We start from the raw sequence: 27,420 nt of genomic DNA on the forward strand, positions 1-27,420 counted from the left end.
AAGAGGACACAGAATTGTATTAAACCCATTGTGTCCTAGACTGTTGTGTTTCAAAATATGAAGTTTTATCCCACTGGCAAGCCAAAATGAACATAACCATTACATGTAAGCGTCTTTACATCAATTGCTATATCACAGAACTTGGTATAAGTGTTATATCAATACCACGTTTAACACCAAGAAGTAAAGTGGGGAAGGAATCGGTACTATGCACTTTTGACTTTCACTCTAACACAAAAAAACCATATCCATTCTTCTTTTGTACTGGATACCAAAGACGAAAAGAAAAGAAATCAAATCCCACGTGAAGTTTACTGAGAAAACAATATTTGAAGTGCAGGGCTTTATAATGTATTACATGTACATGTATGTAAAATTTTGGGATTTGACATGCAGGCAAGAAGTAGGCATCTCCATGGACACCAATTGTGCTTCCCTCCTTACTGATTTGTTTCTTTCCGCTCGGATTGGAAAAATCAAAACAACGTAAATATGGCCAAGAAGTTTAAAATAAGCTTCGGGTATGATCTGATATCGTTCAAGGTCCAACATCGTTGGCAAGCTTGGACTCACATCCTTGATTTTGTGCGGATCCCAGTGGAGCAAAGGGATGCAAATCTGCGCAAACATAATTCTGGTTAATATAGGTTGCAACGGGATATAGTGAGAAGGAATATATATAATATTATATATATGGTGCTCCTATCACACTATAATATCAATGAGTTTAAATGTTATGAAATGTCAAATTACAAAGGGAATTTTGACCAGCTTATTTGGAAGATTTCAACTCGTTTATACTTGGCAATATTTCCTTTCTGCTAATAGGCGAGTCTAAAATATCTAAAGGGCCGCCTCCGTGGTCTAGTGGTAGAGCGTCCGCCCGTTCAGCGTCCGCCTGGAGAGCGGTAGGTCCGGGATTCGATCCCCGGCCGCGTCATACCAAAAGACGTGAAAAGGTGGTACTTGTTGTTACCCTGTCTGACACTCGGCATTAAGGGGCTAAAACAAGGACTGGTCGGCTCAGTATGCTGTGTCTGAGTGGGGTATTCATGTTAAACTGCGGCATGGTATCTCAGTGGGCTAGCACTATGAATCCGCAAGTCAAGTGTATATCTAAACGAACGCGGGAACATATGTGTCCGGACTAGCCACACACACTCATATATCTATACAAGTGCAATAATCTTGGACGCGACGTTAAACCCCTTTCCACCTCAACCTAAAATATCTACAGTGGACTGGTCAGAAACATCACCATTATCACGAGGACATTCAAATTCATTACATTACGTCATTTGTGTAAGCTAGATAATGTTAGATCTTCAATTGTAGTTATGTTCCATTTGTAAATTCAGCAAACAAGTACTAGTATACGATGAAAGTTGGGCGTCATTTGATAACCTCGCATTCCTAAACCACAAAAAAATCTGCCTTTCACTGTATATTCACGCAAGTTCGTAATACAGTCTTAAGTGCGAGGTACATGTACAGTCACACCCACGTGAGATGCACAAGTACAGCCTTAGCGTTATATGACCTGCGATTTAACACAAGGCTGTGCCAAGCCCACCGTGCAATATTGCAAATATACACACGATAAGTACCATACGTGTCCATATAGGTACTGTTGGTGGATAACACCGAATACCATTCTTGACCGATAAAAGCAGTTCACCACAAGCGTGAAATGGCTAGGGAGATTGAGAAAGGACACGGAAAGAGGGAAGAAAAGGGTTGTGAAAATGTGACAGACAAAGATGACCTCAACACTGCGGACAAACAGTTAACTTTATCCTGCGTGGATCTCCGAATCACCACCGCCCAGCACTTAAATGAAACAAGGTTTGTACTATTTTGTGTATTTTTCGTTTGACATGGAAGGTTTTTATAAGGATCTATATGTGTGACTTTGCCTTTGACCTGCACGTATGATACGTGTAGGAGAAACCATGTCTCCGAGGTATTACTAGAGATTGTAAACCCTCACATGAGGGAACGTCCCGAGGGGGCCGTAGGCGTAGGATAAAGTTAACTGTAGGCGTAGGCCCCCTCGGGACGTTCCCTCATGTGAGGGTTTACAATCTCCAGTAATATCGAGGAGACATGGTTTGACCAACTTATAAACCGACTCATCGCATAGACAACGTTTTTAATTAAATAACTGTAGTGTAATAAAAACTCTCAAATGTATAACCTGTATCGGAGATGAAATATCGCCTGCAGTCGTGAACTCGGTTCAATGAAACCGGTGACCTCAGCACATGGGTTTCGAAACGGTGCGAAATCTGCACGTGCGTCTCGCAATGGCGCGAAATCTGCACGTGCGTCTCGCAATGGCGCGAAATCTGCACGTGCGTCTCCTAGGCTGAGACTATAACACGTTTTGCTTTGACTGACGCTCATTCATTGTACAGCCTGTTGCTGGCGTACGGATCTTGAAAAGGACATTCTAAAAAGCAGTGCAGCTTGTCAACACCTCTGTAGCCTTGTGGTACACTCACTGGCTACAGATATGAAGGTTGCGAGTTCGATCCTCGGGAATATAAAAAAAGTACTTATCATTTGATTTTACATTTCATTACATGTTACAATCTGAACGGAAGTTATAATGATTGTAAGCCCTCCTGCGAGGTGTTACAATCGTTGTAATATCTCCTACGAGGTGTTACCACAATTTTAAAAACTCCATATGGAGTTACACAAACGCCAGTAGGTTTATAAGTTAGTTTCTGCTCCAAGTGACCACAACCCGTATGTCGGGTTATCGTAAACAAACATGCTTATTCTGAAATAAGAAGAGCCGGGCCTAAAGCAAGCCTTTCGGTGCGCTTTACATATTGCTAAGCAGAATTACACAGATATGCTACTACAACTACGGAGTCGATGTGCATAACAGTATACCTTTATACATCGATATCAAAGTAACGGTATCGCTAGGATTTCACCCCGGGTCGTCTAATGCTTAGAGCTTCACTATAGTCAGTTGGCCACCAGCAGAAAAGAGGCTTAGTTTAGATTTTCGTTCCCACATTTTCCTGTATTGCATAAAGGAGGTATCTGTACACAATTTTCATTGGGTAGTAAGCTTGCAAGTGTGTGCAGGAATTTTCAGGGGGTCAAAATTGCATAAATTGAAGGAAAAATGCATACTTTGACAAAATTGGCTGTAACATTTTCATTAAGTCATTAAATTATCCAAATTAAGTCTTTGATTACAGGTAATAGGTTCGGTTATCTGAATTTGGCAAACATTTTGTTTCATTTAACTGTTATTCTAATTCTCAGTGGAAACATTGGTAAAAATCATGTTTTTTTACTTCATTTTCAAATCTTGTGAGTAGGTAAAACACTAATTCCATTGAATTGTGACAATAAAACCACTACAACTGGGTATTAAAATCTGCCTTAACCATTGTACTATCCTATACAAAAAACAAAATGAAAATATATTACATAGGGGTTGAGATATTGTATACAATATTACCCCACCCCCCAAAAACCAATTTTGATGAAAATTGCTTATTGAGTTATGGTGGTAGATGATGTTGCTGTAGTGGATGAGTGGGATAATTGCAACAATGCCTAAACACACCAAAATAGTAAACTCAGAAAGAAAAATTATGTTTCAAGTTACTATGTCTGGGTTGTCTCACCATGCATGAGTGGTTTCTCTGCGGCTCAGTATAATTCGTGAAGTCACTGACCTGTATGATCTGTTTTGAGAGAGATTATCAATGGGTATAAGGGTTTTTGGGTAGGTTCCGCATGCCTACTTTGTCTAACTAGCAAAGTCACTCATCCCTGACTATACCTGGGTTGTCTAATAGCTACTGTTCACCTGTTTAAAAAAAAAGACGAAGCGGGTTGATACCATCGCTAGCTCTCCGTAGCACTTGGAGTCATATAACCAATGAATGCAAGGGATGAATACACAAATGGACATAATGTTTCACGTTTTCGAATATTTATTGACGAAAGTTAAACATTTAATAACATATGTTTCTCGAAATGTGTAGACTATGGATTATGTAGGATGTGATAGATGTAATAGGCTGGCCGCGAGGAATTGTGGGAAGTAGAGTGTTCTGCAACGTGATAATGGCTTCATACGACCGAGGCATTTACATTGTAATCTAGACTTTGACAAACACAGGCTTATAATCCAATAAAGCTGGCAATTAGTATTTTGTAACTCATCCGCAAGAAAAAAGCACATTTTGATCAATTTGCCTCTAATGAAAACATGACCGAATCCATTTATTCTGCACAGAGCTTGGGTTGTCGGCATCGCTGTGGGGAGCTCTATTGTCTTCGTTTGAGAATTGAATCGTGCATGTGCTAAAAGTGTGACGTCACATTTAAAAAACACCCAGAAGCGCCGAAGTGCTGGTCCTAGGACTGGTCAGCTCGGACTCAGTATAATATACATGTGTATCTGTGTTGGATATACTCTGGTATCTCTGTGGTTGAGCAGTACAAAACCGGCAGAAGTATGGACGAGTACAAACATCCGCACACACACGCACGCACGCACACGCGCACGCGCAAGCAAGCACACACACGCAAGCAAGCAAGCACACGCACGCACGCACACGCATGCACACACACACGCAAGCACACACACTTCATATTCTTCGCAAAATCAGTGAAATACTAATTTTGAACGCCTTTCACCTCACCGCCAAATGAGCATCAGATTCTTAATTACTCATTAGTCGATTCAACGAAAAGTAATAAAGAAATTGAGTGTGATTACAGAAGGGTATTTTGATATTTTAACATAACCATACTGGTAGTAAAAAGTAAACTTTATTTCTCGAATGTTCCTATGCATATGATAGGGCTATTATAATATTCACTTCGGAACTCCTCGGTTATATTCGTTTGGGAGAAACAGAAATCAGATATGCTGTTTTGAACAAAGTATAAATACAAAGTTATGTAAATATACTACTCAAAAGAAGTTAAGGATCACCTGATTCTTTCATATTACAATAGTTAATCTCTCATGCCATGACAGATTAACATTACTAATATGAAAGAATCGGGTGATCCTTAACTTCTTTTGAGTAGTATATATAAAGAATGGACTCGCACTGCTACAATGAGTGATCTAAATACCACTACATATCAAGATAGTACCTCAATATATAATTTTTTACGCAGGTATGTATGCAAATATGATGCATATATTGTATGCAAATTTGTATGTATATATTGTATAATGTATGTATATATAATGCATATTATATTTTAACTCCAAATTGCTTGTATTGTGCTACATTCGTTGTACAATTGTATTATACTTCGTAATGCATGTTCTCTATGCCACTATTGTGTGTTTTTGAGAATAAACTCTGTTCTGTTCTGTTCTGTTCTGAATGCTTCGCTTACTCGTGCCGAGAATTTTGAAGCCTCGACGCTGATTTGCTATGGAAGGTTTGTCAGATGGTCTCGCGGCGAGTTTGAAGTAAAATATACGATTTTAATGAGACTGAACATATTTTCTGATTACGTGTATATCTTTATTAGCAATTGAATTTTTACTGCACTGTTTAATGTATGTTTACTATGAGTATCATATATACATATAGATAACACGCAGTATGATCTTAATGTAAATGTAAATGTAACAACGCCGTTTGTTTCAGAAAGGCCCCGCCCTCCGCTTTAAAGCATGAAGGCAATAGCAGAATTAAGCTGGTTGTGCTTACAGGTGCCTGCTACAACATATTTGTGGCACTAGGATTTCCGTTCGCTATTGGGGCCCTCTATCTGGAGATACTTGATACATTTAATTCGACGAGAGGAGAGACATCTCTGGTGCCAGCGTTTTGCCTGGGATGCACGTTTGGCGTTGGTAAGTATTTCTGATACAATAGACATAGAAACGCATAAGATATATGCACTGTAGCCCGGTCACATTTCATGGTCCTCGATATGATTATTAACTAAACATTCTTTTATATTCAGAAAAACAGTGAACTGCTTTACCTGTATGTTTCGGTTAGACGTAACCGTCTCCGTGGTCTAAAGGTAGAGCGTCCGCCCGGAGAGCGGAAGGTCCGGGGTTCGATCCCGTCATACCAAACGACGTTAAAAGATGGTACTTGTTGTTACCCTGTCTGGCGCTCGGCATTGAGGGGCTAAAACAAGGACTGGTCGGCTCGGAGTCAGTATACTGTGTCTGAGTGGGGTATTCATGTTAAACTGCGGCATGGTATCTCAGTGAGCTATCGGCATCAGTCCGGACTAGAACACACACACACACACACACACACACACACACACGTCGCTATATAAGTGCAATAATCGCGACGTTAAACCCCATTTCACCTCACCTCACATCGGTTAGACGTTGTCACGTTTGGTCCAGGGCCTCGTTCCACAAAGAGACCTTAGCGCAAAGACGTACCCCGACATAAGGCACTGTAACCTCGTGACATCGTTACAACGCTTGACACGAAGAACGTATAGGTCGAGATATACAGGTTTTCGAGTTCATGATGTTTTTTGTTCATTTTCGTAGGTTTCCTGAGTGGGTTTTTCATTCAGAGATGTGGGATGAAGACCGTGATGGTTGCTGGAGGATTAGTCAGCTCATTGGGTTTATTCACAAGCTGGTTTCCTCAGTCGGTCGTACATCTGATAGTTACTGTTGGGGTTATAAATGGTGAGTCTGCGCTATCATCATAGCTTGTTTAGTATTGACAGACCTGTGGTTTTGATCGGAATATATTTAATGTGTATAGTTGAGAGATTACCGGTGTTACGCAAATGAGCAGGACTGCGTCCGTCGCGCACAGACCACACACGCTACTGTATAAAAATCCTCAATCCAGTAATAAAATACTAACCTTGGATTGGATCTAAGGTCCCCAAAAACGATCCTTGTGATAATAGTGAATATATATCTCTATCCTTGGAAAGGTACATGTGGAGTGACCATATTCCTTCTTAGGAGTACAGTATGGCTGAGTCCCCAAGCTGGTCATATAGACAAAAGGCTTGAGGGATGAGGCTATTGTATTAGTGCACAGGGTGTAACATTCAACAAACCATGCAGTAAGCATGCTTAGTAAGAGGGCTGTGACTGATAGTTTAGCGTTTAGAATAGGCTGACCAATAAAATGACTAAAACTGCATTTAATTATGTACATCATTTAATTATGTACATGTCTACTTAAAAGGTAAGATAAAGAAATATCCAAAATATGTAGCTGCCACATAAATATACGCTGAATGACAGAAAATGACACCAGAAGGTAAATTTGTTGGGAGAAAAGCACAAGTCGTGAATGGACGAGGTGGGCACCATTCATAAAGGGAAATAACTCTCTTGGTGTTAGTGAAGTGATGCTTGCAAATATATCAGCTCTCTGCTGTACCCATTCGTGACCAACTCGTGTTATTCCGGGACAAGCCGAGTAGCGACTCGTGGCCTCTCATGGCCATTTTTGCGACCGGGTTACGTCTTAGCGCAAACGGGCATACCTAAAACAATTGTCAACTCGTTGCGTAATGGTTCACATATATTTCCCCATATATTATAGATATTTCAGATGCAATTAAAAGCAATCAGGGCATGCGGAATTATACAGTATGATTGACCACATTTAACTGTGTCTTGGGTATATTTTTAGATGTAAGACATATGTTAAATCAATAATTGGTTCTGAGGGATTCTTTGACGAAGAACTTGAAGTCATACGCGCATTCTGATTGGTTTGTCGTATTTCGCACATAACATTCATCGATGGGAGACGAGTTTTCTTGCAGGTTACGGAAAGGGGCGAGTGGTGACGAATGTGCTGAACCCTAAGCTATGAGAGGGGCACGAGTCGCTATTCGGCTTGTCCCGGAATAACACGCGTTGGTCACGAATGGCAGACGAGCTTACCACTCTCTGCTGGACCCTGAGCAGACAAGCGTTAATTACGATTATGCCACAGCATCCACCCGCCGAAGACCTGCAGGCTGGATAAATGGTCTCCCTCTGTGAAGCAGGCAACGAGCATTCTAGGGCATTGTAGTCTTTGCCCGACGATATTGATAGTGTCCGCTCAAACCACACCAGCAACATGACATTTATTGAATAATGACAAGCACTGACTCTGAAATGTACATGAACGGAGCAGAAAGCCTGACCACAGGGAGGGTGGGTGGTGATTTGAACAGCGTGTAGCTAACATGGCAGCGGAAGACGAAGACGCCCCAAACGCGTGACGGTTATCGGAGTTAGAATGTAAACACAGACATGTGGCAGAATAAATATTATAAGTTGGAGAATTGGTGTTGGTATGTCAATAACCGCATTTAGCTGTTTAGGGCTAAATGAAATTATTGATATTTTGTGATATTCTATGGGTATGTTTTCAGTGTATCCCCTAACATGAACTAAGCGGCCAAAGAAAGTATGGGTAATTTGTAATTTTCCTAAAAACAGCGATAACTAGTGGAAAGTGGGTATTGGGAATATGACTGCCCAGGAACAGGTACCAAAAAACGCCTAACCCGAACGCGCCACCTTTGACGGCGCTCGTGCAGTGACCCAAAAAATGCTGAAACAGGTTTCCCGCCTATGCAATAAACTGCACGTGCATGTTAGCTGTATAAATGCGTTCGTCTGCAGGGTATAACCACACGCGATGAAAGCACACAAAAGAAATGCCACGACTGTCACAGGAGCAGAGAGAGAGTCCAAATTGCCAGAAGGTTTGGTTGTACACCATTGACAGTAGCCAGGCTGATTCAACGGTACAGGCAGACAGGGAGGACACAGGACAGGCCTAGAACCGGACGACCCCGAGTGACAACACCACTGGAAGACGGTCAGATACGGCTCATTCACCTGCGAAACAGATTCGCAACGGCGAAGGCGACGGCAGCAACAGCGTTGGGACATCCCATTAGCCAACGTACAGTACTACGACGACTTCGTGCTGCTGAAATCCGAGCGTATCGTCCTTTCCGAGGAATGGTACTGACTGCTCAACATCGACGCCTGAGACTGCGATGGGCGAGGCAGGTTCGACAGAGATTTGTCTAGGATTTCAAACTAAGTACCCCCGGCAGACAAAATGTTTTTCGGAATTGTCGTTTTTTCCATTGTCTGTATTTTCTTAAATTCAGATTTTTAAGATTTTATTCAATGCAACAAATGTAAAACTAAACATTAAAGCCTATATCTTGTTTATTTCTCCTGTTGACAGTGAAATGCAAGTCACATCTACAAATGAATAACATTAGTTATTAATTGTATAACTTGACAAATGTTTTATTCCAATTTGGGATTTTTTAATGACAGATACTTCAGATTTGGGGCCAAATATCGGGCCAAGAACAGGTCCAGATAAATCCTTGTAATTGCTTGTTGCTTGTTGTTTAATGCAAAATTCAGCCTCATTCCACTTACATGACGATGGTCTGTAAATACCTCGTAGTTATGTCTGGATCAGACAATTCAGTGACTGATATTGTCATTAGTAAAATTTGTTATTCAAAGGATTACATTTCAATCAGTCTCGAGAATTTTCTGGGGTAGAAGTGCATCGACAATACATGATTGTTTCACTGCATATGCGATTGATCAGTTTTTAGACCACTTCATTGATTAAGTGACTATTGTTGTCTATTCTTTATAAGATCAATAAACAAAATTATTACCTGTGGTTAGCAGGCTATTCCTAAAAACAAATAGTCCATTGCATTGTTGCCTGAATTGCTGCTCCCAATATGCTGCCACGTCATATGTTTCAGGATTTGGAAACAGTTTTATCTTCATTTCTATTACAAAACTGGTGGCAGGCACATTCAACAAGAGCCGAAGTCAAAGTCTTGCACTGGCAGGAATTATGTTCAGTGGTGGAATCGGAACTATTCTATTTCCATACATACTCGCTACACTAAATAGTCTTTACGGATGGCGAGGAACGTTTCTCTTGATCAGTTGCTTTTATCTTCAAACCATCGTTTCAACGTTAGTGATAACATCTAGTTTAGGGAATCCCCAATTTTTTAAAGGACAACGACCAACAGGTCACGTCACAGGAAAGGAGTCCAAATCCAAGTGGAAGCTAATGTTGAAGCCTGTTTTCGTATCCTTCGTTATAACATCCGGTTTAAAACTTTGGAACAGCAAACAACATCGGTGGTATTTTATCGGATTTGGCTAAAAGTAAAGGATTCTCTGAAGAAAGAGGACTGGCACTCATTCTTTACTACAACACAGCTCGTTTAACACAATAGCTCGACTGTTAAGTGGCATTCTGAAGCTTATACCTCGACTCCACAGTATCATCATATTCACGTTGTCTGCGGCTCTTCTTGGTAGGTTCAGAATGAATGAATGAATGAGATGAGTTCAACTTATCTTGGAACAGGAATTTAATCATGTAACGATGAGTCACCTTGATGTGTGATAACAACACACAATGTCGAAGGTCCAGGACGTAAACCACCAGACCAAGAACTCTCCATGCATGTTTGTTGCATATATTACATGTGTACGATCATTTTGTCTTCAACTGATTACTGATAACACAAGTAATATAATGTCATCACAACAAATGCTCACTTTTATCAAATTTTGCTTACAGGAATCTCATTGATGTTTCTTGGAGCATCCACCGAATGGTCGATGTTGACAGTGTTGACATCGACAGCTGGCGCTGGAATTGGAGGGATGACAGCAATGCTTCCTGTTGTCTCACTGGAGGTTCTTTCGCAGGAGATGCTACCTTTCGGACTCGGCTTCTGTGGGATGATAAACGGTGATGTCACTCCTGTTTTGGGGACAGTTATAGGTAGGCTACTTGCATCATAAAATAACTATTTTGGAGTTATTTGTTATTCTGGTAGTATTCGTGTACACTTAATGGCCCCGTTCCAATCTGGATCCCGGCATGGATAAGGGACACAACTCTTCACAATTTATTGCAATGCTCTAGACAACTGGTCCATCCGTGACTCCTATAAGTATGAAGGAGTTTTATATTGGACATACGGAGGACATTTCCAAAGTTGACGCATCAGTGACAAAAATGATGTCCGATGCATTTCCCTGCACTATATGTTTCCGTGACATGCCTTTGTGACGTGGGGCAGGATGCAGACACTTGGTATCATCACCATGACAGTGATTCATACAGACGTGCTCATGATAAGTCGGAATCGTACAATGGGTTTCTTAGGGTTATGGGGGCGGTCGGGTAGCCTGGTGGTTAAAGCGTTCGCTCGTCACGCCGAAGACCCGGGTTCGATTCCCAACATGGGTACAATATGTGAAGCCCATTTCTGGTGTCCCCCGCCGTGATATTGCTGGAATATTGCTAAAAGCGGCGTAAAACCATACTCACTCACTCTTAGGATTACGGGGAAGGTTTTGTCGCTTCTATTTATGTTCATGCATATGTAATATATTACAAGGACATTGTTCTGTTTCAGGCTTGGTGTTTGATAACAGGAAATCGTATGAAGTTCCGCTCTATGTCTTTGGAAGCATAGCCGTTGGAGGGGCTGCGCTGACGATGATGGTGTTTATATCATTGGAATGTCGGTGCAACAAAAAACATGTGCGTTCAATGATAAGACTGTAGGTTACTGTCAAAACATGCTTTGGCAGTTGGCAATTGACAATGACTATTTGAGTCATCTGTAAATGTTTCAATAAACGTACCTTTGTGCCAGGTAATGAGGGCCAGATCTGATTGACTGATTGTGTTTCATCGTGCCCCGACTGATGGATCATACTGTTAACTACTGGTTTGCCATGCATCGACTCGATTATAAACATGACACCGTGATATTGGTGGAATATATTGCGACCTGCGTCGTGATGATCTGCTAGTTTGTCCGTCTGTCTGTAATACTGTCACTTCTGGAGTAAACAACTGGCAATTACTTTTTCAACGATTTATACATAGAGGGTCTGAAAAGGAGACAAAAGAACGGAAATTATTTAAAGGGATATAATAATATGCATAATAAATAATATTTACCTGCACATATTTACAATATTAACTGATTATTAGATGAATCAAAAGTTTCAATATTTGCATTACATGAAAACAACATTACTGAGATGTGACACACAGAGACAATTTACATATCTAAAATGTGCATGAAACTCGTGCGCTAAGATTGACGTAAAGGTGTCTTAGCGAAACAAATCTTAGTTAAGTCTATTCACCAAGCTGTCTTACCACTAAGTTACCTTAAATTTACGACAAAAAGTAAGACAGGGTCGGACCTGCCTTTGGAGTTTCGGCATGCACAATAGCGGCCAAACTACGGCCTGTTGTATGAAAGTATGAAAACGACAGTATGATTTCTGAGCACAAAACTCAGTGTTTTTCAAGTGCATTTACAAAACGCAAACAAGGGATTCCACCTAACACCACTAAAACAATGTATTTACCGATGACTTATGCCTGACTTTGAGTCGATAACAAATGACAGCTAACAATCATTCGGAATCCATACAAAATGTCACGTCTACCTTTTTCGGTTATTTCGCTTGAAAGAGTAGCAGCGTATGCTATCGCAATGGTCGTGACCTTTTCTTGTCAAGGGCAGTTAATTCATATGGATAGTGAGAGTGGTTTCCCTTTGACTACGAGCACAACGTATAGAATTTATAGCATCTAAAGAAATAGCACCTCTTTGATTATGTATAGCAAGATGGCATGCTGTTTCAATGACTGTTCATACAACTGCGACGTGGCTTAGGCATCTCCCCTATAAAGCACAATCGGTGTTGCGACGTGTCGTAGGTATGCGCCTATTTACGCATACTTTTTTTTATCTTATCTTCGTTTTCCTTCGGCATCATCCTTTCGAATTCTATATATTCATCTTCAACACTTGCTGTATCTGTCTATAAAGGATAACAGGGCGGTCGGGTAGCCTCGTGGTTAAAGCGTTCGCTCGTCACGCCGAAGACCCGGGTTCGATTCCCGACATGGGTACAATGTGTGAAGCCCATTTCTGGTGTCCCCCGCCGTGATATTGCTGGAATATTGCTAAAAACGGCGTTAAACCATACTCACTCACTCACTTTAAAGGATAACAGCTTTACGATACTTTCCTCGTTAGAATAAAGAATAATGATACAATTTCAATCCAGAGAATTCCCTGAATGACGTCGTTAAGAAAAACCCAGCTAATTTTACTACCGTCACAAATGAGCTCACTGTCTATTCCGAGACTTGTGTTGTAAGTAAGATAACGTTATGAAAGGTTTAAGACAGCTTTAAGAATAGTTCATAAGGCAGTGGTAATTTTTTACGTTTGTCGCTTAGATTTATCTTAGCTAAGACAGCTTCGTGAATTGGCTGCAGGTATCTAACCTCGGTTTCACTTTGTTTCCCATGGTCAGAAATTACAGAAATTCACTCCACGTGTGGCCATATTCCTAACGATGGTAATCAATACAAAATCCCCGTGATAAACTAGTGTGTCTTATTCAGAATGTTGTTAACACAGATAATGTCGTATTAACATCAAGTTCACACATGTAACTAATACAAATAGAGCAAAGATTTACGGAAAATCAATTGAGAAATATGTCCGGTTGTGGAAGTGATTCACTCATTATAAGGTCGGCTAGCCCGTTTTCATGCTAAAGAATTCTACCACAGACAATACATCCTACAGCCGCGAAATATTTCCGCGTTGAATGCCCCAACAAGCTCTCAGTTTGGATGTGTCTCATTCGAAGTTTACTTGTTGTGTAACTGAGAGGTGATTGTGAACACGGCATATATTTCGGACGTTATTACAATAGGAGTATCTCGTAACACAAGAGCTACCTGCAGCGTCTGTTGTCTGGTGAAGGTAAGTACATGCACCTAAGACAGCGTATTAATTTTTTTCTTGTTTATCATTATTACGTTGGGTCCCTTGATCGTCTACTGACCATTGTTCGATTCGAACTGATTATGATATTTGGTAGATCAGCACTATACCTGTGTGTCTTGGTTGGGCTTTCTTCCTAACCTGACAGGGGCGGTCGGGTAGCCTAGTGGTTAAAGCGTTCGCTCGTCACGCCCATGACCCGGGTTCGATTCCCGACATGGGTACAATGTGTGAAGCCCATTTCTGGTGTCCCCCGCCGTGATATTGCTGGAATATTGCTAAAAGCGGCGTAAAACCATACTCACTCACTCACTCACTCCTAACCTGACACGCCGTTGTGTTTGTAAAATATTATAAAATGCGACTTTAATCCCAACACACTCACTCACTGTATTCAGTGTAGTTGAGCTGGTAGTCAATGACTTATTGCCAATAATTCATCAAGGATCTATTTTTTATCTTTGTAAATACAAACACACACCATGTATCACATTGTCACAGGGCCCGTGAAGATCTGGGATTGAGTAGGTCTTCAGCAACCCATGCTTGCCGTAAAAGGCGACTATGCTTGTCATAAAAGGCGACTAACGGGATCGGGTGTTCAGGCTCGCTGACTTGGTTGATGCATGTCATCGGTCCCAATTGCGTGGATCGATGCTCATGTTGTCAATCACTGGATTGTCTGGTCCAGACTCGATTATTTACAGACCACCGTCATATAATGTAGGTGGAATATTGCTGAGTGCGGCGTTAAACAACAAACAAACAAACAAACATTGTCACAGTCCCACAAGACACAGATTATAAATGCAAATACAAATCGATCCTTCCGACACTGGGAAAACAAAATAACGTTCTAACAAAAAAAAAGGTACTGTAGGAAATGCTGGAAAAAACGCTTTTCATTAAAAAATGATAAGAAAATACACATTCTGTTGCTATTGTAATAGCTAGTAACTACCGATCGACTTACTTGTGGTTGGAAGTATGTCAGTCACAAGGAGTCCTATCGACAAGTTTACAGGAGAAAAATTCGAACGAAAACAGTAACTTCACATTTATTTTACGTCCAGTAATGGCAGTCTAAAACGTACTATAAAAATATGCGCACGTGACTCCGTTATAATGATGATAATGTAATGATAAAATATTTAATCCACACAAAAGAAATGAGATGGAGAAAATTATAGATGTGCATCTTCTAAAATAACAAAATGACGCTGCGTTTGTTTTGTCAACACTGCTCCCGTGATGCATGCTACTTTACACTTGCATAGCCATAGCCGTGGTACTTGACATGGAGTCTGTAATGGGAAAGTTCATAACACTTTGGAGAGATAGAAGGAAAACATTTATTAGTTTAGATAGAGCGAATTACCGAAATGGCCAAGCTATGGGGTTTTCAATTCATACCATCAAGTCTACGGATTGATAAATAAAACATAAAAGTTTAAGGGTGGTCTCAAAAACGAAACCGCGACGTTAGAAGATATACTATACAAGCTTTATGAACAGAAGATACTCCCGACCTAATGTAAAATTCGGGAGGAAATTAAAGATACAATTAATGTTTCCCGGACTGCACTAAATATTGCCCATTTCGATACATTGCGCGTGGCGATGACCGAGCAGTTTTCAGGTGAAAATATTCCATCCTGTCGATGAGGTCGCATTATCTCCGCACCATTCACCGCAGTCAGGGCTTTGTGTAAAAATTATTGTTTTGCACGCCACAACCCGATATCTATAAAGCGCAGTAAAGTTCTAACTCTCAGGCACAATATAGTAATAATTAAATAAGTGCATGAACGACACAATTTGACGTTTTTCACGAGACCGTGTTCTTGAAATGACGTAAACACTGACGGACTACTTCCACATTCCTGGAAAAAGCCCTGGGATTTCCCTAGCACGAAAACATACATAAGCATTATTTCTGATCATTTAGAAACTTTTATCTTGGTCTCAGCCTTTCAGTATTCATTGAGAAACGTAAGAGAGCTTGACTGCATGATTGTTTACGAATTTCCTCGCTACGGCCCATCTTAATGAACAAACGAAAAAAAGGACACATCCAAACTATCGTCAGTATCGACTCGATCTGTGTCTAGGCTGACAGTGACCGTCTCCAGCAATCTACGAATTTACCTTGGTGTCTGTTTGACGCATCTTTAATCAGCTTTCAATAATCGGTCAGTTGATCAATGATGACTAACACATGTAACCGCCACAGGTTCATTAACAACTTCGGAAATCCTCCTTCACGTTTATCGCCTTTTGACGCCTTGTACTTTGTGTAAATGTATTACGACGCGCTGTCTTTGTGACTGACTTACTGAGGTAGTTCTTTACAGACCTTTCTCATATAATGGTGTTATTATTTGAACACATGTGTTGCGTAAGATGTTTCTGAAGAGCAAGTTGTGCATCCATACGCCCATGTCACCTCTCTTTTTGAGGAACTATTTTACTCCGCGATATAGCTGGTTGTTGTATGGCTGTCAGTGTAAACATGAAGTCACACGTACTAAATATTATTGTGTTTAGATCTTGGCCTACATCCTTTGAGGTAAGAAATTGTGATAAAAAAATTATAAGAATTGACTTTCACAAGCTCCGACGTTCATACAGTTTGGCTCTCTCTCTATGAAGGTTCATACTCCAATGAACTCACACAAAGTGAAAGTCAATTCTTAAGTAACATATAGTTACATGACGTCATAACATTTAGGAGAACTAAGACGTCACAATACCAAGGTGACAATGGACAAATAACTTACGCCTTTACATTTAACTTAGGCGCGTATTTATGAATGAAATGTTGCTCTTTTTGAGGTGAGGTGAAATGGGATTTAACGTCGCGTCCAAGATTATTGCACTTATGTAGCGACGTGTGCTCTTTTTGAAACAATGTAGGTTCATGATCAAAGCTTATATAGCAGGAAAACTAAAACGTTGCCGCTTCCACATGTATCTAAATGTTCACTGAGTGGAATCGTGCGGTTGTGTGGCTGCTTTATCTGTGAACCGTTCACAAGTGAGTACCCCGTTTTAAAAGAACAAATTGATACATACATGTAAACTTAGAAATGAGAGTAGACTCCCAACCGTTTGAAACGTCCACATAAAGCCATGAGAAAATGTTTTTATGAGAGGCTCTTGTATGACGCCCTCAGTGACCTAAATACAAAAACATGGAACGTCTTTTTAAGACATCTGTCCTCGTGCATATTAACAATTTTAAGTAAAATGTTATTGTACTTAGAAGTGAGTTAATAATAACTGGATAGATTTCTGTGAAATGCGTACTTAAGAAACTCTACTTGTAACTGCTCAAGCGTCGGGGAGGGAGTTCCGAATTTCATTTCCTTGATCATATGAGCGGGGAAACCAACTTCAACTTTCAGTTTTGGTTCTGGAGCAGCGTGTCAAGGAAACTGATTCGTATGCCGGAAACACTGAGTGCCAGTACGTTCACGACTGAGAACCCATTAATAACGATGCAACACGCACGTTCCTGTTTAATAATAGTCATGATTTGCCGGTGTATTATCGTTGGATTTTACTACTAAATGCAGAGAGATGGAGAGTCAATACTTATATTATATCACATATGTTTTATCGATTTCCATTGCTGATTTGTCAGATGAAGTCACCCACTGTTTATGGCATCACAGATTGATATTACGCCATCTTCACAATAGGTTGCCTTCAGTGTAAGTTTCTCTGTAGTGTAGTGGGCTTACACCATTCATTCACACGGGGCTGATAAACACTTTATTCTTACACTCACAGACACACACACACACACACACACACACACACACACACACACACACACACACACACACATTTGAGGTAACTGGTATCAAACATGTGTGAGATCGAAATCTCGGTTCGTGATTGGCTACTGCATGGTGATGACCTGAGGTCAATTTATGATGGACTACTTTTCTATTTGTAATCTATTATCATCTATGACTTGATAATCCACAGACATGCGATCATGAGTAGAGTAAAAATATGCATCGATGCTAAAATGCTGCGATTTGAGGGTGTGTAAGAAACAGACTAATGCACTCACGCCTGGCATGTACCATGTATCTTATAACTGGGCCCAAAACGTATCCAACACGTTTTGAAACTACTCTTTGTAAACCTGGAACTAGTAAAATGGTATCTGACAACCACATGGGAAGTATTCTCTATTTACTGGGGGCACGAGTGGCCCAATCGTCTAAGGCGCCGCGATTCGCTGTGCAGAGTTGCGTCCCTTGGGCACGCCAGAAACCTATGATTGTGGGTTCGAATCTCAGTTATGTTTCTAGGTTTGTCAGCACCATATCCGTGCTCGTGGGTTTCACCGAATTGGTAAACGTTTGAGGCCTGCATCACTTCGGGCTTTCCTCCCACATTAAGCTGACACGCCGCGATATAACCGGAACACTGTTGAAAGCGGCGTAAAACCCAACTCACTCACTCACTCTATATACTCGTTGTTCGCTGCTTGTGCAGTAAGTAAAATGCTGAATTGGGTATGCCACCTGATTGTGACAGAGATACGAATTCATATGAATCCTCCTGAGGCCCTGAAGTGTGTAATTATCCTGCATATATGTGATAATAAGCCAGGTGAAGGTTGATATAGTCAGGTAATCATACAAACATATATCCACGCATCGAAAAATATGAAAATCGCAAAAACTTCAGGATATCAGTTACTAGTTGACAGAGTATGTTTGTACGAATATTTATCTTAAAGTTACAAATGGCGCAAGCGCCACGAGCTGCATGTGTTTAATATCTCTCTCTCTCTCTCTCTCTCTCTCTCTCTCTCTCTCTCTCTCTCTCTCTCTCTCTCTCTCTCTCTATTTTATATATGTGTTTCATCCGAACTGTTTTCGTTTAAAACCTTTTTTAACAAATATCGATCAAAAAACATTCATACAAACGTACACTCACAAGTAACATGCAGTCATGGAACGCTCCAGACCAGTTCAGTATAACAAAGGCACTAGGGATGTTCTGATAAACTTATCATTTTTTAAGAAGAAACAACTCCTGAGTACATATTTACGTTTTTCAGAAGACTTTTGATGACTTTACATGTAACTTAACATAACCAATGTGAATTACCTTGCTTCATTACAATAAATGTTGTTTTTATTAACAGATTAACCAAGATGTCAGCAATCGCAAACACATCCAACTATGACAAGATCCTATATCACCGAGACGACATATATGCCATCCAGGTTTTACCAGCCGTTTTGATCCTCGCTATCCTGATGTTAGTAGGCGTTATTGGTAACTCACTCGTGTGTTATGTATACCTCGTCAAGCTAAAGCCGAACGTTGTGACATACTTTATAATCTCTCTGGCCCTTCTGGATTTCCTGAACTGCGTCATCAGCATTCCATACGAAATCGCAGTGATGAGATACAATTATACATTTGGCACGTCAAACGCCTGCAGAGCTGTGCCTGTAATGATTTACATTATATCGTTAACGTCTGCATTCGTCCTAGTTGCGGTAGCCGTCGACCGATTTCGGAAGATTTGTAAACCGCTCAAAAAGCAAGTAACTCCATTCATGGCAAAAGTAGCTGTCGGCATCTGCTGTGTTGGGGGCACTGTGGTTTCAGTGCCTGTTATTATTCTCTATGGACCAAGCACCATTACAACACATGATTTTATCAACGGGTCAAGATGCAGTGTTGCTGATGAATACAAAGGAACCACTTTTCAAATAGTCTACCATGGCACAGAGTTCATTATCTTCATCATGTGCACAACTTCTCTAATCGTTCTGTATGCATTGATATGGCGACAGCTTGCACGTCAAATACGGTTCAGGAATGCTATGCATCCAGCAGGACAAGGTAACATCTCTGTAAAGACGACAAGAGATGTTGAGACCACATCAACCACTGGCGAGACGTCGTCATCTTACGAGACTGGAGAAGGAGTAACATCAATGCCAAATGATCAATTAATCACCCAAAAGACTGATACCTTGGTTTCCTCGGGTCATACTCCCGCAGACCAATCTACGAAAGACGACGACGACAAACAACACCCACCAATAGACAAAATGAGTCCTCGTCGCAGGTCAACAGCGTTTCGCAGACGTGATACGATGACATCGCCACAGAGCAAAAGAGCGCGGAAGACGACGATGATGATGTTTCTTATCACACTTGTGTTTATCTTGAGTTTTCTGCCCCATCTAGCAATAATGATAGCCGCAACGAACAACAAACATCTCTACAGTAGTCTGCAGGGAGCGCAGATCGCGGTGTACAATCTGTTTGAAAGATCCTATCTTTTTAATAGCGCCTTCAATCCCATAGTTTACAGCTTTTTCAGTGACAAGTTTAGGAGAGAGCTTAAGATCATATTTGGGAGACACTAAACAATCCCGACGGTGAACCTCTCTTGGTCCTTATGTTGATTAAAAACAAGAATTTGAGTAGACCGAGTGCCCCATTAATTGTAGGAGTGGATATTGATGGTCAGATCGATTAAGAGGACCATTATCGGATGATCGTTGATCCGATGATTGACGATTGTTCATCACATAGTTAACAAGATTGATTTTGGTTGGTTCTGACAACATATGGATGACTTGAAAAGAAATGTCAAATTGTACAGATTGGTGCAAATCGAATTTCCTGTTTCTAAATGCGAAATAAGGAAGTAATAAGTTTTAGAATGCCATTCACGTCGTTTGAAAGCCTATGGTGTCCATAGTCAACCTAATTTAAATATTTAAGGAAAGTAATACGTTTTATGATTTTTGTGTTTTGCTTTTTAACAAATACTCAATTTTATAAATATCGGCACATGATCAGTTTCTTTTGCCTTTGAGTATATATCGTCTATACGCATTTCTGTACACTCATCACGTCAAGTAGGCTTCATCCGGAAATGAGGATACAATTTTGTCGTTGACATCTTTGTTTACATGTAGCTAGTTTCACACACACTAATATGTGAATCAATTGAAATGTCACGTGACACTTCAACAATGCCAACCCTGTCACTGAAACTGCATAAAACAGGCACCTAAATTAACAAAAATGCGTGTTTTTCAACGCCTCACTCAGTTATTCCACCAATATAAGGCGGCCTGTAAATAATCGAGTCAGGACAAGACAGTCATGAGCATCAATCCACAGAATTAGGACACAGTAGCATGCAGTCAAACAAGTCACCGTGTCTCACCATCCTATCCACTGAATCGAATCTTACTTCAAACACAGCTAGCTTGGGACCAAGTATAATCCGAAAGGTCGCTTTCAAGTAGCTTGTAGAATGTTATGTTTGACATTCTATAACTCTAAAGCTGCACATTCAATAAAACAACATTGTGGTGCAAATTCTCAACGAACCCTTGTTGGGGAGAATAGCTTCATGTAGGTCCCTACTTTCTGGGGGCACGGGTGGCCAAGTCGTCTAAGGCGCCGCGATTCGCTGTGCAGAGTTGCGTCCCTTGGGCACGCCAGAAACCTATGATTGTGGGTTCGAATCCCGGTTCGCCCCGATTATGTTTCTAGGCTTGTCAGCACCATACCCGTGCTCGTGGGTTTCACCGAAGTGGTAAACGTCTGAGACCTGCATCACTTCGGGCTTTCCTCCCACATTAAGCTGACACGCCGCGATGTAACTAGAATACTGTTAAAAGCGGCGTTAAACCAAACTCACTCACTCACTCCCTACTTTCTCTTCTTAAAGCCGTAAGGATAGAGTGGTTCTAATATGTCACCGGCTGATTGTATGACGCCAAAGGTGTAGGCGGTTGCCCATGCTGGCAACCACTGGTTTGCCTACTCCTCACTCGAATATCTACAGGCCGTCATGATATAGCTAAATATTGCTGACTGCGTCCTGACACAACATTCACTCACTCTTATGCGTGACTCACTCTTATGTTTTAATAAAGCCATGCTATGTAATAAGTGGATTGTGTTATTGGTTGTATTTCCCGGTAGAGATAATTGCCTTACGTGCATTAATCGGGCAACATATAGAGAATCTCACCCGAGTGTCTTTTGATATCAAATATATCGACACGAGTTGATAAAAGTGGGAAACCTCCGAGGCTTGCCGGGGATTTTTTCCACTTTTATCAACGCGTGTTGATATATTTGATATCAAAAGACACGAGGGTGAGATTTTATTTATCATCCAACATCATTCTTACAAATTGTTTGATAGGTATTACTTAGAAGTTGACGGATGACAAGATAGACACAATTTTTATGGATAACAACTTCTTTAATACTGGGAAAAGCGACGTTTCGGTATAGATCCTTATACCGTTGTCAAGCAAGACTGAATGAGGGACATAGTACAGAATATATATAGTAGGTGGAGGATTAACAGTAGAGGATTGCAATTGCAATTGTTGTTACTGTTAATCCTCTACTGTTAATCCTCCACCTACTATATATATTCTGTACTATGTCCCTCATTCAGTCTTGCTTGACAACGGTATAAGGATCTATACCGAAACGTCGCTTTTCCCAGTATTAAAGAAGTTGTTATCCATAAAAATTGTGTCTATCTTATCATTCTTCCAACTTTTTCAGTTTGTAGAAAGTAATAAGCAGTGTCTTAAGTGTAAAAAGTACTGCCAACAGCTTCAGTAGCAGAGCCTTTAATGATGTCATTTGATTGTGACGTCATGGTAACCAATGAAGTCACAATGGTCTGCAAAGCATTGTGATGTAATTTCATTGCAGCGATGTCTACAGTGTAGATATCGCTTGATCTCACCCAAGCCATATCTCCTGTGGGAGCCAGTTTTGGATGATATACCTGTTGTGATATACTCCTTGACATGGATCGATCCGTCGTATGACAAGTCTTGAGCAGGTTCAAATATTTATTCAGGAATGCTACAGTCGTGCATAGCATTCAAGACAGATGATCCTGGCGAGCACATGTGATATGCCGCACGTGAAGTTTCGTGCACGTGACGAGATACCCAAAAGATTTACCTTTCCTACACCACTACGTGCCTGCATAGTAAATGTACCACAACATGATGCATGTAATATCGTCCATGGTACCTACAAAAAATACATCACCATCGGATAAACATTTTTAGTTTCTAGTCTAGTGGTAGACAATCCGCCCGGAGAGCGGAAGGTCCGGGTTTCGATCTCATAAACAAAAGACGTTAAAAGATGGTACTTGTTGTTACCCTGTCTGGCGCTCGACATTAAGGGGCTAATACAAGGACTGGTCGGCTCGGAGTCAGTATACTGTGTCTGAGTGGGGTATACATGTTAAACTGCGGCATGGTATCTCAGTGGGCTAGCACTATAAATCGGCATCAGTCCGGACTAATACAAGAAGCCACACACACACGCACGCAGGCACGCACGCACGTCGCTATATAAGTACAATAATCTTCGACGCGACGTTAAACCCCATTTCACCTCACCTCATTGAGGCACCAATAAACATGGGCGTATATCTTGCCGTATAGATAAACAGATCTCATAACGACGTATTATGAAACAGGTGTGTCATAACACTTGCATAGAAATTAATTGCACCACTGGTACTATTTTGTTTATCATTCATTCATCTCATATATCTGAGAAATGTAACTACGATGGTTCTCGGACATTATTTCAGTTACTGATGCACAAAAAGTCTGAAATGTCCTCCATTTACATGTATGTCTATAGCTACCATAAAACGTTTTGAGCTTTAATAAGGCCTTCAATGTTGTAATCATGATCAAGCAAAATATCGTATATGATGGCTAAAGCTATGGTAAACACTTCCGAGAGATTTATGGCGTTTCGAATGAGTCTTCTTGTGTACAAACGGTAATGGTAGGTGTCCACTGTCAAAACGTTCCTGTTTGATAAATTAACAATATGTTTTCAATGTGAAGTTCACACAATATACGGCTTTTCCACTGGACGGTCACATGACCTCGAAACTAACGTTTATAAGTGTATGAAAGACACATTTTGACGTTCATACATTTTTCAGGAGATTGTATTCTTGAAATGACGGAGACACCGACGGAACACTTCCACATTCCCAGGAAACCCTATTGCACGTTCAATAATATCCTCCACGACCATCCCAGTGAACAAAACGAAGGAAGAAAGGCACACCCAAACTATTGACGCAAAACGTGTCTAAACCGAAACGTGACTGTCTTCAGCAATCTAAAAAAATACCTTACTTTATCTATTTGACCCAAATATATAATCACCTTTCAATGATGAATAATAATTAACAGTTTTAATCAGTAATCACCACATGTTCATTAAAAGCTTTCTCTCCCGTCACGTTTATCGTGTTAGCCATTTTGACGTCATGTACTTGAGGTAAATGTATTTCGACGCGCTGTCTGGTTGACTGAGGTAGTTCTTAAAATACCGTTTTCATCTAATGATGATCTTATCTGAATCTATTTCTTGTAACCAGACCACATACGGATTTCCTGTAGAGCAAGTTGAGCATGCATATTACGCTCAAGTCCCTTCTACTTTTGATGAACTATTTCTCTCCGAGTTACAGTTTGGTTGTTCTATGGTTGTCAGTCGCACGAGCAAAATGAAATTGTGTTATGAATCTCTCTAGGGATAAAATAGTAACATATAAAAAAATATTGAGACATCGTATCACCTTCCTGGTCAACTCACCTATAATCATATTCTTCCGTAAACTGTTTTCTATTGTTTTGAATTGATTCAATTCAAAAGAATAATAATAATCATATTTTCATTTTCCCGAATAAGAAGAAGCTGAAAATGATTTATATATTTCAAATTACGTCGCGACAGACTGAAAATTCAAAAGTTGAAATGAATCTAGCGTGGCACTCATTTGTTGATACCGTATAGGCTGTTACAAAAGTTTTCTAAATATCATTACTTGAATAAAGGCTGAGGAATGACAAGGACTTACTGTCATTAATAAAAAAAGAGAGAAACACTATAACTTTTTTCATAAATGTTCAAATAACATTTTGCCTTCTTTTTTTTGCACTTTTTGGATGTTCAACATCATGCAGAGAGTTATGGCTTAAATTCCCTTTACAAAGTTCAACTAATATCTTAAAAGTAAGTTTTGAAGTGTGATAGCTATATCACACATATTTGATTGGAACCTGGGCCGTAGAAATCATTAGTTAAAAGCATAATTTTATCTATGACACCCTTCTGAGGACACGCAGTAAGCCGGATCATACAGTGTAGCCGCCCAAATGACGACCAGAATAAGGTCGTTTGGACCTTTACCGCTCAGGAAGAGCCAGCTGAATTAACCTATCGCCACCCGTACATTAAACAACATGATTGACCAGTCAGATTGGTTGATCCATGACATGCATCAACCAAGTCAGTGAGCCTGACCACCCGATCCCGTTAGTCTGATTGACGGGGTTGATGCATGTCATCGATCCCAATTGAGTGGATCGATGCTCATGATATTAATCACTGGATTGTCTGGTGCAGACTCGATTATTTACAGACCGCCGTCATGTAGCTCAGAAATTGAGGCGTAAGTGAATCGAACATTTTGCCCGACAGCTGCAAATCTAAAAGTGGTTAGTAGCTTGTATTTCTGCAAATGTGGTTAATGAGTCAGAGTTTCAAAATATGTACTAAAAATAGTGTCAATCAACACTCACAGGAATTTGTTTTACTTTCGAGTCTGTGCCGTGTCATTTGTACAGTTTATGTTTTCCCTGAACGATATCTTTTCGGTGACACGATGGCGCAGCACGTTGTGACAGCTCTCATAATGATCATGTTGTGCGGACTAAGGAAAGCAGGTATATTTCTTTTGTAATACTTGTGTGTCCTGAAAAATGGCCTTCATTCCTTATTAACACCTATTTTGATTTTACGCCCAGTAGAATCTGCTTCGGCAGATAATAGAGACGATTATTGTCTTGCGCTGACGTTATACACGTTAGAATGGATTTTCAGCATGCAATAACGAGGAGAGTAAATGGATCGGACGGTGTGGTTGCTTGGTTGTCTACATGCCATCGTATTCCAACGGCGTGGATCAGAATCACTTATTTGCAGACCGCCGTCTATCAACTAAACAAACCCGTTATAAGAATGTACGTACAGGTACATTCCTAGCCATAAGCTGATAAGATGGCATAACATAACGAAATGGCTTGTATTTCAGTACAACATCTGACATATATACTTGAGCTACGTCCTTAAGCACCTTGAACAGTAGAACCAGTACTTTGTATTGGATTCTTTTGTCGGAATGGAAGCCAGTGCAATTCCTCAAGAACAGGTGTTATGTGTTTATACATTTCTTGAACTCACGCTGGATGTTAAAGTTCCTCTTTAGCTGGTTCAGCGGACATCCTGGAGGTACGCACTACAAAGCACAACAGCAGGTTAATCTTGGGGTCACATATTCCTGTGAAATTACATCACAGATATATTCAGATAGTTGTTTGTCGACCCGATCAAGCTACACCCATCCTAAACACAACTGGAAGACGAACAGACAGATGTTTGTTTCATTTATGACTGTGGACAGAATGGTCAACGAATCTTGCGAAAACAGAGGAGACAATTTGAAGAGTTGCAGGAACTTTGCAGAAAGATCTAAAGAAGCTCAAAATGGGGAGAGTCGAAAACAAATCAAGATTGACATAGCAGGATGCGCACACAGCAGTGGAACACATGAGGAAAATACACAGGAATACAAACCTCGGGCAGACGGTCAGTGAAAAGTAGAGAAACGCGACAATGAAGCTCGTCCGACCAAAGGGCAAGAGGAAAAGACTCAGGCAGACGGCCTACTCGTGGTGAAGAAAGCAATCATGAATCGTGTGCGGGAAAAGACCAAGAAGAGAAACCCCGGTTTGACAATGTTGAGAATGGAGGTGACGCGCCAGTATCAAGAATTGTTCAAAATCTCCACTTAGGCCAAGATGCAACCTTGATGCAACCTTGATCAGAAAAGAGATTTTGCGTCTGTGGTCAGACTTTGAAATGCGACCTGACGAAAATAATTCCTGGACAAGATACCTCAGAATGATATTATGTCAATACAGGTTAAGGTTGGTATTCTTTTATCGAATATATATATATATCCCACATACCAAAAGGGGATTGGCAGCCTCGTCAATGAATGCAGTGTGATCCTTTAAAAGAAGGAATGCTTTGCCTTTGAACATGGTGTTTGCCTTCGTGTGATCGGGATTGTATGACGTTTCATACAATACTGGGTCATGTGAAAATCATGATCAATTAAATGTGATGAATCGCTTCTTTTTGTATACATGTATTTATCTGTACTTTCGATAAACATGTATATAGGGTCTGAACGTTTGCTTTGAGTCACAGATTGTATATGAATAACACGTGTTTGTTTCACTTTTACATCTTCTCTAGGGCAGCTTCCCTGTTTGTTTGTTTCTTTCTTTCTTTGCCTAAATGCCCTTCTTCTCATGTTGACTTTTTTGATGAAGTATATCTAGGCAAGCGTTACACTGTTGTGTTTTCTCGTGTGAATAACAGCTGTTTACTTTACGTTGTTGTTTG

The 27,420-nt window shown here is 40.5% G+C and overlaps 2 protein-coding genes across 5 annotated transcripts; both read left to right on the top strand.

The window, feature by feature from the left end:
• The first annotated feature begins 1,505 nt into the window (after positions 1-1,505).
• Positions 1,506-11,729, top strand: LOC124148780 (monocarboxylate transporter 14-like). Of its 3 annotated transcripts, none has more exons than XR_007219325.1 (5): positions 1,506-1,845; positions 5,655-5,863; positions 6,533-6,676; positions 9,763-10,332; positions 10,602-10,732. XR_007219325.1 is itself a non-coding variant. In XM_046520080.2 (5 exons), exons 1-5 carry the CDS (start codon positions 1,691-1,693, stop codon positions 11,598-11,600), a joined length of 867 nt encoding a protein of 288 aa, XP_046376036.2. In that variant the 5' UTR covers positions 1,508-1,690; the 3' UTR covers positions 11,601-11,729. The 3 variants fall into 3 exon arrangements, 2 of the variants coding, with proteins under 2 accessions (XP_046376028.2, XP_046376036.2); XM_046520080.2 differs by lacking the exon at positions 9,763-10,332 and adding an exon at positions 11,449-11,729 and having other exon boundaries at positions 1,508-1,845; positions 10,602-10,808; XM_046520072.2 differs by lacking the exon at positions 10,602-10,732 and having other exon boundaries at positions 9,763-10,437.
• Positions 11,730-13,658: 1,929 nt separating this feature from the next.
• On the top strand, positions 13,659-21,416 carry LOC124148794 (orexin receptor type 2-like). Of its 2 annotated transcripts, none has more exons than XM_046520094.2 (2): positions 13,659-13,839; positions 19,034-21,416. In XM_046520094.2, exon 2 carries the CDS (start codon positions 19,044-19,046, stop codon positions 20,274-20,276), a length of 1,233 nt encoding a protein of 410 aa, XP_046376050.1. In that variant the 5' UTR covers positions 13,659-13,839; positions 19,034-19,043; the 3' UTR covers positions 20,277-21,416. The 2 variants fall into 2 exon arrangements, with proteins under 2 accessions (XP_046376050.1, XP_046376058.1); XM_046520102.2 differs by lacking the exon at positions 13,659-13,839 and adding an exon at positions 16,371-16,429.
• Positions 21,417-27,420: the final 6,004 nt, after the last annotated feature.

Source organism: Haliotis rufescens, unplaced genomic scaffold, assembly GCF_023055435.1.
Source record: "Haliotis rufescens isolate VD_foot unplaced genomic scaffold, xgHalRufe1.0.p SCAF_1, whole genome shotgun sequence".
Lineage (NCBI taxonomy): Eukaryota > Metazoa > Mollusca > Gastropoda > Lepetellida > Haliotidae > Haliotis > Haliotis rufescens.